The 17,053-nt window shown below is 39.9% G+C and overlaps 1 protein-coding gene across 3 annotated transcripts in view; it reads right to left on the bottom strand.

Annotated features, from left to right (window-relative positions):
* Positions 1-2,941: 2,941 nt before the first annotated feature.
* gas7a (growth arrest-specific 7a) overlaps positions 2,942-17,053 on the bottom strand; it is a 57,468-nt gene continuing 43,356 nt past the window's right edge. For all 3 annotated transcript variants that reach the window (XM_034079268.2, XM_034079270.2, XM_034079269.2), the window contains 4 exons: positions 12,674-12,797; positions 10,564-10,643; positions 9,812-9,910; positions 2,942-7,002 (listed from right to left, as the gene is read on the bottom strand). In XM_034079268.2, the coding sequence (XP_033935159.1) occupies positions 6,889-7,002; positions 9,812-9,910; positions 10,564-10,643; positions 12,674-12,797 (417 nt within the window). In that variant the 3' untranslated portion in view covers positions 2,942-6,888. The remainder of the gene's footprint in view (positions 7,003-9,811; positions 9,911-10,563; positions 10,644-12,673; positions 12,798-17,053) is intronic.

The following is a 17,053-nucleotide window of genomic DNA, read 5'->3' as shown; positions in this document are numbered from 1 at the left end:
TATATATTGTTTAAAGCCCCCTCATGTGATTTTAAGTTTTTTCTTTTTCCGTTTACATTTAACATGATATGATTGCTTGCCTGCTTGTGTTACTCACTGTCTCTCCCTCTGCGTCTCTCACTGTTTTATTTTTTATTATTTCATTAATTTCTTTGGGTCTTTACCAGCCTGGTAGTTTTGTATTTCATATTTTTTCCCAGTAAGTATTAAATAATTTTATTTAATACCAAACAACAGAAGCTAAAAAACTGTTGAAATGGCCATTTATGCCATGGGTTACTTTGTGCAGTTAAAACTGTGGATTTGTGATAAACATGCACTCACTAATAGTGATACACTGTCTCTCACAAAGCCAAAATACAGTAACTTACAATTACGAGATCATACCATTGAGTCTATCATTTTTGGGACAAAGTCATGAAAAGAACTAAAGAAAGTTACACTTAATAGGCCTAAATGGCTAGCTAGCAGTTTAGCAGCAACTGCCGCCCCCGCAACTCCCTGATGTACCCACTTTAGTAAATGAGTTTGTTATACCACATCATTCATACACCAGCTTTATCTTAACTGAAATGTAGGGTAAAAGGGTATACCAGTTAAGCTAGTTTGACTAAATGCCACTTCTAGCTAGCGGACTAGCAGTGCGTTCCATCAGTCAGAAGAAGCTAGAGCCTCTGACTGGTGGAAAACATGTGATTTCATGTGGTTAAACTACATTTAAAATACCACTTTTGTGTCAAATTAAACATGAATGTATTAATAACATTGAAAAGCAAGCAAAGTTAAAACAAAAGCATTTAATGGAGAGAAGAAAATAACACCAATAAACTAGTCAAGCTAAATGCTAATTAGCTAAGCTAGAAGTTACTGTTGGTAAACTACTGGTTAAACTCAACTATAGTTACATCTTATTTGTGTTTATTTCAATACGAGTTAGTTATTATCAAAACAAATAAACAAGAGAAATAAAAAGCAGAAAACACATCAAATAACACATTTTGTGTGCAAGTAGGCTTCTGTGGTTTCCCTTTGCCTTAGAAATGGGACAATGACACTTATCAGCAATCAGCATAAAAGGGATACCATTTCACAACTCTTTTAGGCTAACTGTTGCCCACTTTGGCTACATTTTCACTTCACCGTTGCTGCTCTGTAAGGTATGGGCCTCTGTATATCCTGAGTTGACCTCCATGCCAGCAAATTTACTCTCTCATGTCTGGCAGTGTAACAGAGCTTGGATTCATTCATTAGTTTGATGGCAAGAAAAGCCAGGGCAAGAGCTCCTTATAAGAGGAATTAGGCTCAGGTTAACAATCTGCCGGTGTCAGCCAATCCTATTAGGAGCTGAAGGTCAGTTGAGACTAACAACCTCCTTACTTTAAGTGTGTATGTACTGTGGGTGAAGAATACATCGCTGGTTATCATTTTACTTTAGTATACATATGTAAAGAAAATGGATATGTCAGTGAAAGAGATTAGACAATATATTCTGATGTGGAGTACGTTCATCCTGGAATGTGCTATGAGAACAGCTTTTTTTTTTAAATTGGCCTATCAGATAGATGGATTATCATGAATAACAAGAATAGAATAACAATTCCTCTGCTTTCTTTTATTACGTAGCTTATGTTTCGTGTAATTTTTGTAGCATATTTTTTACTTAAAGTGGAGTTTTCGAATGCTTTGTGTGTATCTCTGAAGCCCACAAACCGTTGAATGCATGTCACTGTTGAATAAACATTTGCAAAACTGACTTTTAAGGGACTGTGTGTAAAGTATTCGGGGCAGGGGACAGAAAGGGGGAGGGTAATGTATATATTTTTTTAGAGCCCTTAATTATAAACATATAATGTTAATCAAGTTAAAAGGAAACTTTGCAAGTCAGGAAACATTCACAAACACCTTGTAGAACTTGATGCTAGCTTTTAAATCTCCTTTCAGATAGCTGCAGCTCGAGAGTATTTCACCTCTTTTAAAAAACGTCTTCCCTTGTTCTGGTACTGGTGTTGTTGACGCATATTGGTTCACGGAGAGAGGATTGTCGTAGTACATCCGACTTGTCTAGCTTGCAAAAGTATAAAACTAAAGATTAGTCTTAAAATCTTGCTTTGACCCCGCCGCCTAATAATAAAAGGTGTCATATTATGATGACAAACACATATATTGACAGTAAGCTTTGTTGTAGCGACAGTACTTTCTCGTATCTACTTACAGTACAACTGCTGGGTCATGCTGTCATGCATGTAGTCTGCATCAGACATTAAATCAACAAAAGTGTGTAATTAATAACAACAGAATAGGACAAAAACATATTTGTCATACATATTTATTTTAGAAATGTGGTCCTGTTAAGGACACCCATAGCCTGTAAATTATGGATGTAATATTTGTGATGCAATATGAAGAACACCCACCTGTCACCCAATGTGGCTATGCTATAGTGAAGCCACATTTTTAAGCCTTCATTGAATCAAAACGGATGAGTAATTTTACATTTCACCCTACTTACAGAATAGGGACACTATTTTACCTTTTAAAAGTCGATTGCAGTTTTTGGCCTTTCCGCGTAGGCTTCATTGAGGTTACTGCTTAGAGACACCTTTTCTATAGTTCCTAGTTTAAAAAAGTTGCATTCGAATAATTTTAGTATACAATTTGGGTGCATAAAGTAGATCATTTTCATCAGGAATATAGTGGTTTGCGTAAGAGAAGCCTAGCTTTGCATCATCTTGTTCCAAAGCCTGTTTTGGCTTTGGTTAATACCTGGCAGAATGCAAACTTCACCGTTGTCATCCACCTGTCTTACTCTCGCTTCCAATCTTTACTGGATTGGATCCAATGGCATTTGGTGAGCTGACCTGAAGATCAAAAGGTACAACTGATGAAACCATGAAAAATGATTCTACCTCAAACGACATTTACATAATAACACACCGTGATATTACATTTTCGAAGAGGGGATTTATTTTTGGACAATGCATTCCACAGTACACCGTCTGGACAGAGGTCACCTATGATCAAACATTCATAAATCAACAGGAACATCGGATTTGAATGCACGTTATGGAAATGTTAATCACACAAGGGCAGTAAACTCAACCGTTACGTCATCATGAAACTGTTGAACATTTAATTGGAACATAATAACTTGTTACACTTAGTGTACAACATTGACACACACTGATAAAACCTCTACAACAGATGTGCTATTTAAACCTGCGCATGAAGCCTTTTGGGTTTAAGAAATAGTAACCATGACTTTCCTTCATTTACGAAAAAAAAAATGAATGCACTAAGGCATTACTAATGGTGATAAGGCAGGTAAGCATTTATATATATATTCATTTTTTTTAATAGCATATATTTGTATTGTGCCTGGCAGCTGGATTAGAATTAGGACTTGCATCTTAATTTGAATAGCTTCATGCTTTTGAGATATTAAAAGAATTATCCAAATAAATTCAGAGCAGATAGACAACAACAATGTAGAGACGAAGACAGACACACATGTAAACACAGACACATACTGTTCATGCAGTCTCTGATTAAATGGGTTTTCATTTAGGATAATCTGTATCACAAATCCACTAACCTGTTTCCTCTATTGACTGAAAGTGTATTAGGGCTATTGTGGGTTAACAAATATTTTAACAGTGACTTGGAGGAGGGTTATATTCACAGACAAAATAAATATATACATTTAAATTGAACACCAACAAGAAACAACCTGGATATTTTCTGAGATCTATGTTTTACATTTTGGAGTAAAACCCGAAAATGTAGGAGAACATGTTTTCTCTAAGATTAATAAATGATACTTTTGCGAGAAAACATTTAAAATGTCTTCCCGTAAATGAGTGAAATAAAATCTCATATTGCTTATAAATGTATTGTGTTTTTGAGATATGAGAGAGATAATAAGGTTATAACAAGAATATAATCAGATAAAAGTAACTTTATGATCTCATATCCAAGTTGCTCGCAGCCAATTTAAATTCTGATTTTCTTTCTCTGAAAAGACCCTCCATCCAAGCTGCAAAATAACAATATTTTTTGTTTACCTACAAGGGCCTTAACACACTGTCTTTTTTCAGAGGGGTTATTTAATTGATCTTTGCTATTTGTCATCAACCACCATCGTATAGATAATCTCTGTACATTTACCAAAAATAAAACAAACAACATTGTACAGTACAAACACCTCACTGGCCTCAAAGCTCATTTGGGCCTGTTAAACATCTGACAGCAAAATACATCTAACCTTTATGTACACATGTACACTGATGCAGTAGAATATGTCAAGGACATTCCAGGTATATAACCGTTAGGCACTAAAAGGTGTTTCAGTGTAACTTGGACCACCTTTTTCCTCCGGACTGATCCATAATTAGGGTTGCAAAATTCAGAGAATTTTCAAAGATGGAAACTTTCCATGGGAATAAACGGGAATTTATGGGAATAAACTGGGAATTTTCAAAATTGAAGGTTGGCTCTTCATAGGGAACTTAAATATAGTATATTTTAGCATAATCGTGACTAAAACAAACAGATGCCATTCAAGTACACTTGAATATCCATGCCATAGCACACTGCTTACTGCATGGCTATGGAGACCACACAAAGGTTTGCAACAGGCTCACTAATGTGAGAGTGGAACAGTGACACTGAAGAGGAAGACTCAGATGCGGCTTTCACACCAGCGCTTTTCAGTTTCTAGCTCCGAGCGGGAGCTTTTCTGGTTCAGCTCCGGTTTCCCTTTTCAGCTCCCGCTCTGTGCACACTGCCCACTGGCGCCCCAGAGCTGCCCCTGCTGCGTCATGACGTCACCGTTTACATCGCTGATTTGCTCCCCAACGGCAGCCATTACGGCGCTCACAACAACAACAACGTCGGGTCGATGATCGTGTTGCTTTTAATCACACGAAGCCAGAATAAATTGAATAACGACTTCTCCAAACTTATACTTTTCTCCAGAGTGCCGTGGTTCATTGTTTATTAATGTGTTTCTGCAGCATTTACCGACCGCTGCAGTGCTGCTCTTCCACGGGAGTTTATTCTCCCGTTAGCTCCCGGTTAGCTCACACTGCAGCGGCCGCTCTAAAGTATTCACTGTCCGACTCACACAAGCAGCTGATGCATATCCCCAGTTCCCCTTAGCCTAAGTGAATGTGTGTCAGTCTGAATTGACACTGTTTGGTATCACAACGCTGTTATGAAAGTTTCTCTGGTATAAAACGGGTGATGTTAGCATAGCAACCGAAGCTAAACTGACTACTTGCATCCGATAGCTGCAATAATACAAAACAACACGTCTGCCTCTCTCCACAATGATCGATAACAGTGAACGGATGGTCAAAGTAAGGCACAAATAAACAGAATCACACGAAGCCTGGTTAGTGTTGCCTGACTTTATAAAGTGTGTTTATAGGCACTACTGCTTGTAGGCAGGCATGACAGTCGACCCATGTTCAGGGGAGGTGGCTTTAGTTTCCTGCACGCCTCGACGTGAGAGAGACGTAAGCGACGTCGCCTCTTAGCTCCAAAGCTCTTGCCTCTGGACCGACAATTTTTTGGAGCTGGAAATGAAGCGGATTCCGGAGCTAAGAGCCGGCGCCGCTGCGGTGTGAACAGGAAAACCCGGCGCTTTTCAGGCTCTAGCTCCGAGCCGGAGCTGAAAAGGCGCTGGTGTGAAAGGGGCAAGAGTGTGATGTTGATGAGGCCCAGGAAGAGCCCATTGACTGAAAGGGTTAAGCAAAAATGCAGAGGATCGCTTGAAGGAAGATTTTCATGTTTAATGACACTTTTTGGAGGGAGAAGGGCTCTTTTCATTTAACATTTTAAATGGGACTTTGTGGGGATTTTTGGATGGGGGTGCATTTTTGTTCATTTTTTAATGAGGGGTTGGGGGGATGAGTAACATTTAACTCAACATTCCTGTTTTCCTTCTTCAATTAAACAAGTAATTGTTCAATAAAATAATTAAAACTTGTTCTACTTTTTAAAAAAAATGTTTAAAAAGAAAATCTGTTGAAATGTCATGTTTTTTTGTTTCATTTTGCATCGAATATTTCCAAAATTCCCCAGCTTCACTTCCCATGGAAACTTTCCGGAAATGTACAGGAAACTTTCCGCCCCTTTGCAACCCTATCTATAATAGACCCTGGCCTAAATCTGTGTTTTAAAATTAAAGCATAATCCAAACCACATTCCTAAATACTGTATGTGTGTGGAGTTTTATTCTTTAAACAGTTGAGGTTACTGGATATTAACGCTGTACACGTAAAAGTCTTGTTTTTTTGTGTGGGAGAAAGCTCCTAAATGTACAAGATGCAGAATACCTTGCGTTAATTCAATGAACTATACCAAAAAACTACCATCATGGTTCAACAAATTGTGCAGCTCTCCATATACAGAAAAAGCAAGATATTCAAAACATGCATTTCCACCAAAATGAACCAGCAAAATATGAAAATATATCATATTCAGTCCAAGAAATGTGCTTCAAAATCCGTATCTAAAATAAAGTTAATATCGATAATCAGACATTTTTTTTTTTTAAGTTTGGTTTACTCGAACTGTGAAAAATATAGATTGATGCTAAACTAAACGATTTAAAATACATATAATTTTTTTTATAGTATCCACTTAACAACAGGTAAACAGCAGAACATGTTAAATGGCATTCAATAAGCTAATGTTGATTATGAGAGGGTTACAATTTAGAAGGAACATGCCGGTACTTTGACCCAGTGGCGTTACCTGCCTGCGATAAACCTTCCTCCTGTTATTCTCGTCACAGAGAGGATGAGCAGACCTCAGTAGTCTGCACATGCACTGTCCCTGGATCAGTGTTATCAGAAGTGTTAAAATACTGAAGCTCAGGATGGTTTATATGTCCATATCCACGGGTCGGACATCTCCGGTGTTGTTCTCCTTCACCCACAGCTCTCTGTCTCTGCCGGGGTCCACGTTCTGCAGCAGCTTGTCCACCGGCTCCACCGTCTGCAGAGACATGAGCATTTAGTGTCATCACCTCATGTAACTACTTGAGTTTGTTCATCCAACACTTTGGATCAAAGCCAGAGCTTTCAACAACTACTTGGAATAAAATCAGGTACGTTTTTAAAGGAATATTTTAATTTCGGAAATACCGGTAGCTACACATAGCAAGTTAGATGAGAAAAACAATCATTTTATCTCATCATTTATTTAGACAATATATGTATGGACACTTCATCAGGATAAACTCTTTTAATGTCATGTGGGGAAAAGCTTTTAGAGGTTTAAAAAGCATTTTGATGCAATAACATTCTTCATCTTTTTGTAGCTTCCCATTAGTATTTATTGTGGGTAAAATGTGAACCTTTAATGTGTTACAGTAATCAAGTTTTAGTCTCAAAATATACAAAGGGTCTCTGTGATGAGGTTAAATCACTGTTTTTGTTAATGGAGTCTGGTGGCTTGGAAGAGAGCATAGATAGCGGTTTCCTGTTAGGAAGGGCTGTCTGACAGCAAGGTAAGCATTTTGTTTAGGTGTCAAAAAATAATTTTGTGGATGCCCAGGTCCACATCATTACATTTCTTGTGACATTCATTATTTGATCATTTGTTATTTTCCACCACTGGATACAATTCTGATATCTGCACATTAAATATAAGGCTAGCAGCAGCGAGCTTAGCATTACAAACGAAAGAAGAAAAGGTGGAAAGGAGAATTAGACATACTTATTCATCTCTCCAGGGGGAATTCACAGAACAGTAGTGATGGAGGATGGGGACTTCGGTGACTGATATACTATCAGGGTTTCCCACACATAGACTATACTTGGGCGGGCCGCCCAGGTATATTAACGGCCGCCCAAGTATATTTCGCGACCCATTTAATATATATATTTTTTTGTAATACGTTTTTTTTTTATTCTTCCGTAACCACAAGTTAATCTGCGATCGATTAACTTGTGGACAATGATCCCTCGCTCCCTTGCTCTGGTCTCGCCTCCTTCTGGCCTGTTAAGTGGCCTTCCTCACACAGGGTGACTGGCTGTCCACATGATGTGGCCTGCCGACATGGCCACTGTCATACAGATCACAAATCAAAGCCCTTGATTGGTCTCTGTGTGTCATTCAAGCTCGGGATAACCTCAGCTCAGGTGAGGTAAAGGACTCTCTGAGTGTTTAGATAGTTAACTTAAGTTCTCAGTGGGTCTCAAACGGTGTGGTCACCATTTATGTAAACACATATTTCCATTTGAGAGGGTAGTGATTGGTCTAATCGATAGTGAGGTGGGCTGAAGATCGGAAGGCTGTGAGTTCAAATCCCGCCAGGAAGTAAGGCACTTAGCCCTTAGTTACTCCAGGGAGAATGTCCCTGTAATCGGTCATTATAAGTCGCTTTGGATAAAAGCGTCAGCTAAATGAAATGTAATGTGATTAGTAAAATATGCATGAATAAATAAATAGAAAGTTAACTAGGTGAAAAAAGATAAGATACACTTTTAAAACTTGTTGAGAGAAAACTAGTCTTTGCTGCTGCCTCAAAGAGGAGCAGGGGGGAGAGGAGGGAGACAGGAGAGGCTGATTCAGGAGCACAGACACACTCACAACTATAAATGAACCAAAAATAAATTAATAAACAAGTTTCAGTGTTTTTTTCATATTGGAAATGGTATGTTATTGGTTATGGCCATGATTTTATGATTATTGAAATGTATACAGTTCTGTTTAATATAGGTGTTTCCATAGATCTAGTCTCTTTATTTTCCCCTCAAAATGCACCAGATTGATGCATTTAACTCCAAAATAAAAAATAAAATCTTACCGGGGGCATGCCCCTGGACCCCCCTAGAGGATTTGAGGTCGACCCCCACTAAAAATCACATGGATAGGTTCCTAAATACATTTATAAATACATTTATTTTTTTAAATAGTAACTCATTTCCATATGTTCATATGTGGGTAGTAGATTTAAACTATAGGGCTATCACTATGGGCCCTGCCTGTACCTGTGTTGTTGCACGTCACCACCACCCCCCAAGTATATTTCAGATCTGTGGGAAACACTGGCAGTTAATGGACCAGCACCAGAGGCGTTCCCGTACACACGCGTTGGAGCGGTTCTTCATGAAATCCCAGAAGGATGAAGTGCTCTGACAAACAGTGCCATCTTTGCGCAAAATGATTATACAGGAATGAAAAGTCAATAAATAAACATGTTGTTAAAACTTTTTTTTCTTTTTTTCTCAGCGCACCAGTGTATTATTTTATATTTCGAATATTTTTTGTCTTAGTTATAGTTTGGCAGTCAAATTATTTTATTTTCTGTATTTGAGGATTTTTGCCGTTTTCTAGAACTCAATTGGACATCCAAGTTTGTCATTTTTTTCATCCATAATTGATCAAATTATCAGCTGAGAAAAATTATGAGCTGCACCAGTGATGTCAACTGGCTTTGACATGATTTCACGTGCCACTTGGTGTGAGAGTGGATGTTTGACAGAAGGCGCCCTGCGGTCCATGTCTCCCCTGTCAGCCTTTCATCCAACACTCTGAGCCTCAGAGAAACCCACCGAGACGCTGTGCTTATCTATTCAGGAGGTGAAGAGTAAACCCTGTAAATCTAGCGAGACGTATTCTGTCAGCACTGCGGGAATAGCACGGGTGATTCTCAGTGTGAAGCTGAAGAGACAAAACCCTCAGAGGTGATACAAACACGAGAGATAAACCTGAATGAACATTTCTTCATAAAGCATACACCCTGATTTTTGTGCTAGTCAGGATGGAAAACAATCTCATACTATGCAAAGGGACTCACACTCTGGTTGAACATGTCCGTCTCGTGCCTCAGAGTGGTGTACTGGCGTAAATGCTGCTGGATCCACTCGATCCGCTCCACCTCCAGCTTCTCCAGCTCCTGAAGAGGAACAACGTTCACATTTAGTAACAGAGGAAAACTGATTACCCTGGTGTTTATTTTAGATTGGATTTACTTGACCCAGCTGCTGTACAAATAATAATTACAAAAGCAAAAACGTTCCCCCTTCAAATATTCCTTCTTAACGAAACACCTTAATGCTATGCAATATAACGTCCATTGTAGATCAAAGTATATTGGGGTCAAAATTACCAGGATTTTTTCTGTTTTATATGAAAAACAGGAGGTGTTCATATCATACAGTAGTTTTGCACTCATATCTATACTTTTTATTACAATTTTAACAATTACAATTTGGTTATTTGTTTTATTTTTCAAAAAGTAATTCCTAAACTTTTGCCAGTTACCACATTACTGTAAATACAAAGTGCTGAACCAGGTAAACTAACTGTTTGTTTGAATGGAGTCTGGTGGCTTTGAAGAGAACCACTTGATTTGTACAAAGGCATACAAAGCATTGTTTTAAACTTCCATTGTAGGTTAAAAACAACAACAGATTAAAGTTTCAAATGAGCAGGATTAAGGTGGTTCATTAAGGGGGAAAATATCTCTCATTCTGGGTTTCTAAGGGAATCTCGTAAGGTACATTTTTTAAGATGCAGATTTCTATTCTCTCCAAGGGAAGATCTTACCATGCTGGTGGTGACCATTTCCTCAAACCACTTGCACTGGGTTTGGTTGTAGAGATCCACGCAGCGCATCAGGTCGTCTCCTGGAGAACACACACAGAGGTCAGAGGTCAACAGAGTGCTGCGAGTCCACAGATATACAACGATCCACATATCATGTTCAACATTTGTATTGTTTTACATACATATGATGTTTCCGGATAAATATTACTGTTGCATTATTGTTAATGTTGCATTTTTCTGCTGTAGATCACAAAAACATCAAATGGAAATGCAGAAGTTCAGTGCAGGTACTCCAAATGTGTACTTATGTAAAGTATCTACTGTACATTTCAACAAACATTTTATCATCTTTTTTTTTGCTTTCATGTATGTTGTTGTTTTTATGCGTGTGATTATTATTTTAATAAATAGTAGTAGCATTAATAATCAGTGTTACAAATGCAAAACCTATAAGGACCAGCAGGGGGCACTCAGATTTCACGCTTCATTGATTCAAAGATGAATCATTTTATGTGAACCGTTATCAAGGCTGTCTTTAAAGTATAAACCAAGCTATAAAGACTAGTGGATTGCTTTTTCACATACCATGTCTCTTAGTTCTTAAAAAAAGAAAACGATATTCCATAACATTTAAGCTCTGTATATCCTGAAACCTGAAGAAGAGATGTAAGAACAGGAGCATGCCTGAGGCGTATTAGTATTCTCTCAGTGAAGGTAAACACATCCCTGTGAGGGTGCAGTGATCCGTGATGACATTTGTTACAACCTTGAGGCAGCGGCACTGATCACCAACACAGAGCCGATATGATTTAACTGTAACTGTGGATGCTATTGATTACTGCTGTGGTCTGTGACTAACCTACTGAGATGAGGAGAGAAGGAGGACATTATACATTCTGATGACGCCTGAGTAGAACAATTACAAAATGGACTCTTCTTATTCAAATGTCAAAGAGTATCTCTGGTAGGACGTGTCTTTGGATGTGCTTGTTGTGCTAGTCGCTCCGAATTTAAACCAGTAAAATTATACAAAACAAAATTGCCTTCACATATTTAAATCCGTCACATGCAAAGAATGATTAGAGAAGCATCACATCTATTCTGTAAATCGCCAGTAATAAAATGGGATAATTGCACGAGTGCAACGTGCGCTTGTGATTTTGTTTATAAATGTTGCCACATCCAGTTTGCATTGGGTTACCCCAATCGACAATAGACAGGGGCTTCCTACAGCTTAAGGCAAACTAGATGTAAGACTTGAAGACTTTATGAAATTCACTAACAATGAAATGTTCTGCTATCCAGAGTCAGGTGGTGTTAATGCTACAGACATTTAGCAGATTATTTTTAAACGAAGCAATGTCAACAAAAATAATCACTGTATCATATTTGATCATTTTTAGGACTTTTGAAAGATTGATTTAAAACATATGTATACCAATTAAAACCTTATATTTAGATGAATCCATTCTATGCCTTTAAAGTGGCCCTATAATGCTCATTTTTAGGTCCATTTAGTGTCTCTACTGGGACATGTCTCCATGCTTTAATGTTCAACAAGCTCTTTATTTGTCTCATACTGCCTGTGCTGCAGCACCTCTTTTCACCCTCTGTCTGAAACCAGAGCCCAGTCTGCTCTGATTGGTTAGCTGGCCGGCTCTGTTGGGATTGGTCAGCCACTAAGAGATGTCCCGCCCCTTAGCCTCACATACAATGTGTTGGAGCGCTAGCCAACAGAAATGCGAGTGTTACATAGTGATGTCACTGTGTTTCGGAGGTAAATAAAGGAGTCCAATTGAGGCATTTCAGGCAGGGGGGGGGGGGGGAAATACACAGCGATTTGCAGACCATGTACATGCATAAAAACCTATATAACACACTACAGGAAAGGGAAAAGCATAATAATGCCCCTTTAAAGACTTGTAAGGTCTGTAGGATCCCTAGACTAACCAGACACTTTACTAAACAATAATGCTTCAAGATCATTTCTTTGACTTTGAAATCACAAAGAAACAGATTGCCTTGTGCCTCAGTGCAGTTATTTGGTTTAAATACTGGGCTCTAGTCATGGCTTCTGGGACTGGCTCTTATTCAAAGTTTGGCTTCTGACCTGCCTGTGTAGATTTCCGCCGAGCCTTCTTGATGTCCTCCTCCGTCTTGTTGCTGATTTTAATCTCCAACTGCTGGGTCTTCACCTCCAGATCTTTCTGCCGGTCTGCCAGAGCTCTACGGGACTACACACACACACACACACACACACACACACACACACACACACACACACACACACACACACACACACACACACACACACACACACACACACACACACACACACACACACACACACACACACACACACACACACACACACACACACACACACACACACACACACACACACACACACACACACACACACACAGTGGGATGTGCAAACACACAGTAGAAACAATGAGTCATTCAGCATAATCCTCAGATTTACTGTACACACATGGCAGGAGTCATTAAGGCCTTTTCATGCTTGTCATCCCATCCTTTAATCTTTCCTTAATCCGTACCAATGAGCCTTTCCTCCTATTCATCCCTGAGGTGCCCACTGGTGTAACAGTGTTTGAAAAGTAAACATTAGTGCTGGAGCGACGCGTCGTCAAAATATCGTCGACGACATATTTCCGCGTCGACGCGTCGCTACACACACGTGGGTGTGTAAACAAAGCAACAAGCAGTTCGCAATCGCACTTCAAACACAATGGAGACTGAAACGGCTACCACCTCCTCCTCACAGGATTGCGCACGAAGCCCTCAAACGAAAACATCTCGCCCTAGGTCTTCAAAAGCATGGGAATATTGTCATTTGCAGTCTTTGCCAAATGGAGTTGGCATATCACAAAAGCACAACGGCTATGTTGGAACATTTAAAGCGGCAGCTAGCTGTGGTGGCTACCATTAGCAGCTAGCATTTGCTCTCCGATTTTTACATAAAAATGGAATTATGGATTATAAATTCAATCATTTTTTTATACATAGACGTTAAAAACCTATGGATTAACCGATTCAGCCGCGTTTTTTCTCATTTTAATGCCATGTAACTAGGGATGCACGATAATTATCGATCCGATATTAGGAATTATGACGTCATCCCGATAAACCGATAACAGTATTAATAGCCCCGATAATATACAATATTTCTTTTGGGTAAAAAAAAAGAAAAAATACTGCGGTGTGGGTGGATTGGGATGAGGGGCGCTTGTTTTTCACTCGGCTCCTCCCGTTTTGCCAGTACTGTGGTGTTAGTGGTTTAGGAAGAGGGGAGTTCTTCACAAATCCAGCGCTCTCTAATACTTCGAACCTGATCAGTCACCTGAAACATCGCCATCGCTACGATGGTGTGTTAAAAGCGTACGAAGACAATAATACAATACAGTGTGTGTGTGTGTGTGTGTGTGTGTGTGTGTGTGTGTGTGTGTGTGTGTGTGTGTGTGTGTGTGTGTGTGTGTGTGTGTGTGTGTGTGTGTGTGTGTGTGTGTGTGTGTGTGTGTGTGTGTGTGTGTGTGTGTGTGTGTGTGTGTGTGTGTGTGTGTGTGTGTGTGTGTGTCTGCGCGCGCGCGTTGGAGCTATGTGCAACTCAAGGCATATGCTCGAACCGGAGCAGCCTGGACGCTGCAATCATGTTGCTGAGTGTGCTGACTTCTCCTACAATGTCCCGCTGTCTGCTTCCTGCATAAAGTCAAGTGCTCGGCGCAGTTGTGTGGATAGAGCGCTCCTCTGTTTTCATTTAAACAGCTCCTTATATCCGTTAGCTCAGCTAGCTAGCACCAGATGCTAACAACAACAATGCACTAAGGTCTCTCTCTTGCTCGCTCGGGCCACACATACACACACCCTCCCGGTCCTCCAGATGGTCAGTCGGTGCCTGCCGGTGAGCGTGGAAGTGTGGTCTGCCACAAGCAGGCGGCAGGAGCAGGGCTGTCAGCATCAGCTTGTAGATGGTATTTTAAACTCGATGCGCTCTGAAGCTACGGGGCGGCCGTGGAAAAAAAATACACATGCGTTAATCGCGTTAAAATAATTAGTGGCGTAATTTTTATTTTTATTATCGGTTATCGGTATCGGTATCGGTCTTGAGAAGCCGGAAGTTATCGGTATCGGTATCGGTTTCAAAAAACCAATATCGTGCATCCCTACATGTAACACGTCTTTTGATCAGATTGACAGCTACGGTGGTGAGACGATCTCCCTAGAAGCTCTGTAAAGGTACGTGTTGTGATGACTGTATTTGCTTCCCCTGTCGCGAGTCCGGATCACTCAGTGATGATACTATATACCTACATAATCTGTGGAGTCTCAGCTTTAATCGGATATCTTGTATGTGCAGCTACGATGAGGGTACTTTTATCTTGAGTTCTGTGCCAATGTCCGTTAGCATTTTTCGCTCATGGGTCATTTAGATGCTTCTTATGAGACTTGTGTTTTGTTTTGGTAAACATGGTTTGTATCGGCAGTTAGCTGAGATTATTACCGTTAATCTGGTATAACACATTAATAGTTTGTTAAATATTAAGATCCCCTGAGACACAGTATTGTGAAAAAAAAATAATTTACATTACGTTTTTTTTACATTACGTTTTTTATGAATTGAACAACAGACAAATAAGATTAGATTAGTCGACTAATCGATCAAATAATCGCCCGATTAATCGTTTTCGAAATAATCGTTTCCCCCCAGCACTAGTAAACATACAGTAACAGTGATGCCAAGAAAATCTGCGGCCGAGCTTCAACCCACTGATGAACGGTAAACACTGAATGGAAGTGTCCTGCTTCATGTTTGTGCAAATCAAGAGTTATTTGCTTATTCTAATATATTGTTTTGTGGCGTTTGATTGGATTACAAATCTAAAGATTGTTGTAACGCTGCAGCACTTAATATTGATTTGCAATACCGAAAAACGAATAATTAAGTAGATTTAATCAAAACCATTATGCAAATACTCAAACAATAAACATATTATTAAAGTAAAACGGCTGTTACATATTGAGCTTTAAATCCAAATGAAATGTGAAAAAGGGAGATTGCTGAATTGAGAAGCCTTGAGTAGTTTTTGGCTATACCCATGTCTAAGAAAATAACTTAAATAAGTAAATGTGCCAGCAGTAGACTAACTGCCAGGCCCACCTTAACCTGCCATACAGTGCAGACGCTTTTCTTCTTGCTCCTGCCTCTGCTTACTTTTTATGCTGATTTTCCTATTCTTATTCTCTGAAAACTTCGAGCAGCGGCTCCTGGACATTAACCTATCACTGGGACAGTTCATCTACGTAAATAGACGGAGGTTTTCAGCCATATTTCAACATTTTTACGGCGACCCCAGTCTTACAGTAGCGTGGCCTAGCAACAGCTAAAGCCTGGTAGGCTACTGCATGCTATTTAGCTTAAGCTAGTTGGTAGAAAAATGCCTCCGTTCTCTACAGATGACTTCCACAAACTTCTACAGAAGATGGCCGTGCTGGAAATGAAAATGCAACGGCTGGAAGTTAACGTGGAAGTGAATGGACTATGTTGTGGGAATGACACCACTTTACCAGTGTTGCAAAATAATGGAAAAGGGTATGCTAACTCACAGCTAGTTAGCAGCCACAAGGATTCCAAGGAACAGGAGGTCTGTGTACCGGGTCATAAATCTACAAGTGGTGGTCCTCCCTGGAACTCTCTGGGTGCAAAGCCTAAGAGTAAATCATTTTCATGGGATTTGGGAGGAAGGATAACGGGCAGAGCCCAACACTCTGAAATATGTGATGCGACCGGCTGGCCTGCATTGTTATCACCCAAGAGGAGCGCCTCTTCAACCCCTAAACAGCAGTCGACAGCTGCTAAAGGGAGAATTACAAAAAATCCTCCTAAACCACCAAGTGTGCCAATCCAGAACAGATACGCTCCGCTGACCGAGAGCCGGAGATCTCTTTCTGATGACCTGGATAACCCGTCCTCTTCACACAGCAGGGTAAGGACCAATAGCTACTCCAAAAGTAAAAGGCTAGAGGGAAAGCTAACGACTGGGCCTGAAACTCTGATTGTGGGTGACTCTGCTGTAAGAGATGTAAAAGGTCTGTGTAGTAAGAACAACACCAAAGTACTCTGTTTTCCCAAGGATACGATCTCTGACTTGGCTGAGAAGATCCTGCATATTGGGGCTGAACATCCGACTGTGAAGAATGTGGTACTGCACATTGGAACAAATGATGTTGTGAAACAACAGTCAGAAGTGCTGAAAAAAGACTTTAAATGTCTGTTGGAAACTGCCAGCTCTCTAAATGCAGAGGTGTTCATCAGTGGCCCTCGACCGCCAGTCAGAAGAGGAGTGGAGAGATTCAGCAGATTGTTTGCACTGAACACCTGGCTTTCAACTGCCTGTACTGACCATTCTGTGCATTTTATTGACAATTTTAACTTTTTCTGGGACCGCAGACATCTTTTCAAGGCAAATGG

The sequence above is a fragment of the Pseudochaenichthys georgianus genome, unplaced genomic scaffold (assembly GCF_902827115.2).
Source record: "Pseudochaenichthys georgianus unplaced genomic scaffold, fPseGeo1.2 scaffold_579_arrow_ctg1, whole genome shotgun sequence".
Lineage (NCBI taxonomy): Eukaryota > Metazoa > Chordata > Actinopteri > Perciformes > Channichthyidae > Pseudochaenichthys > Pseudochaenichthys georgianus.
The sequence above is the reverse complement of the archived record's forward strand: the minus strand, read 5'-3'. Positions and strand labels throughout refer to the sequence as shown.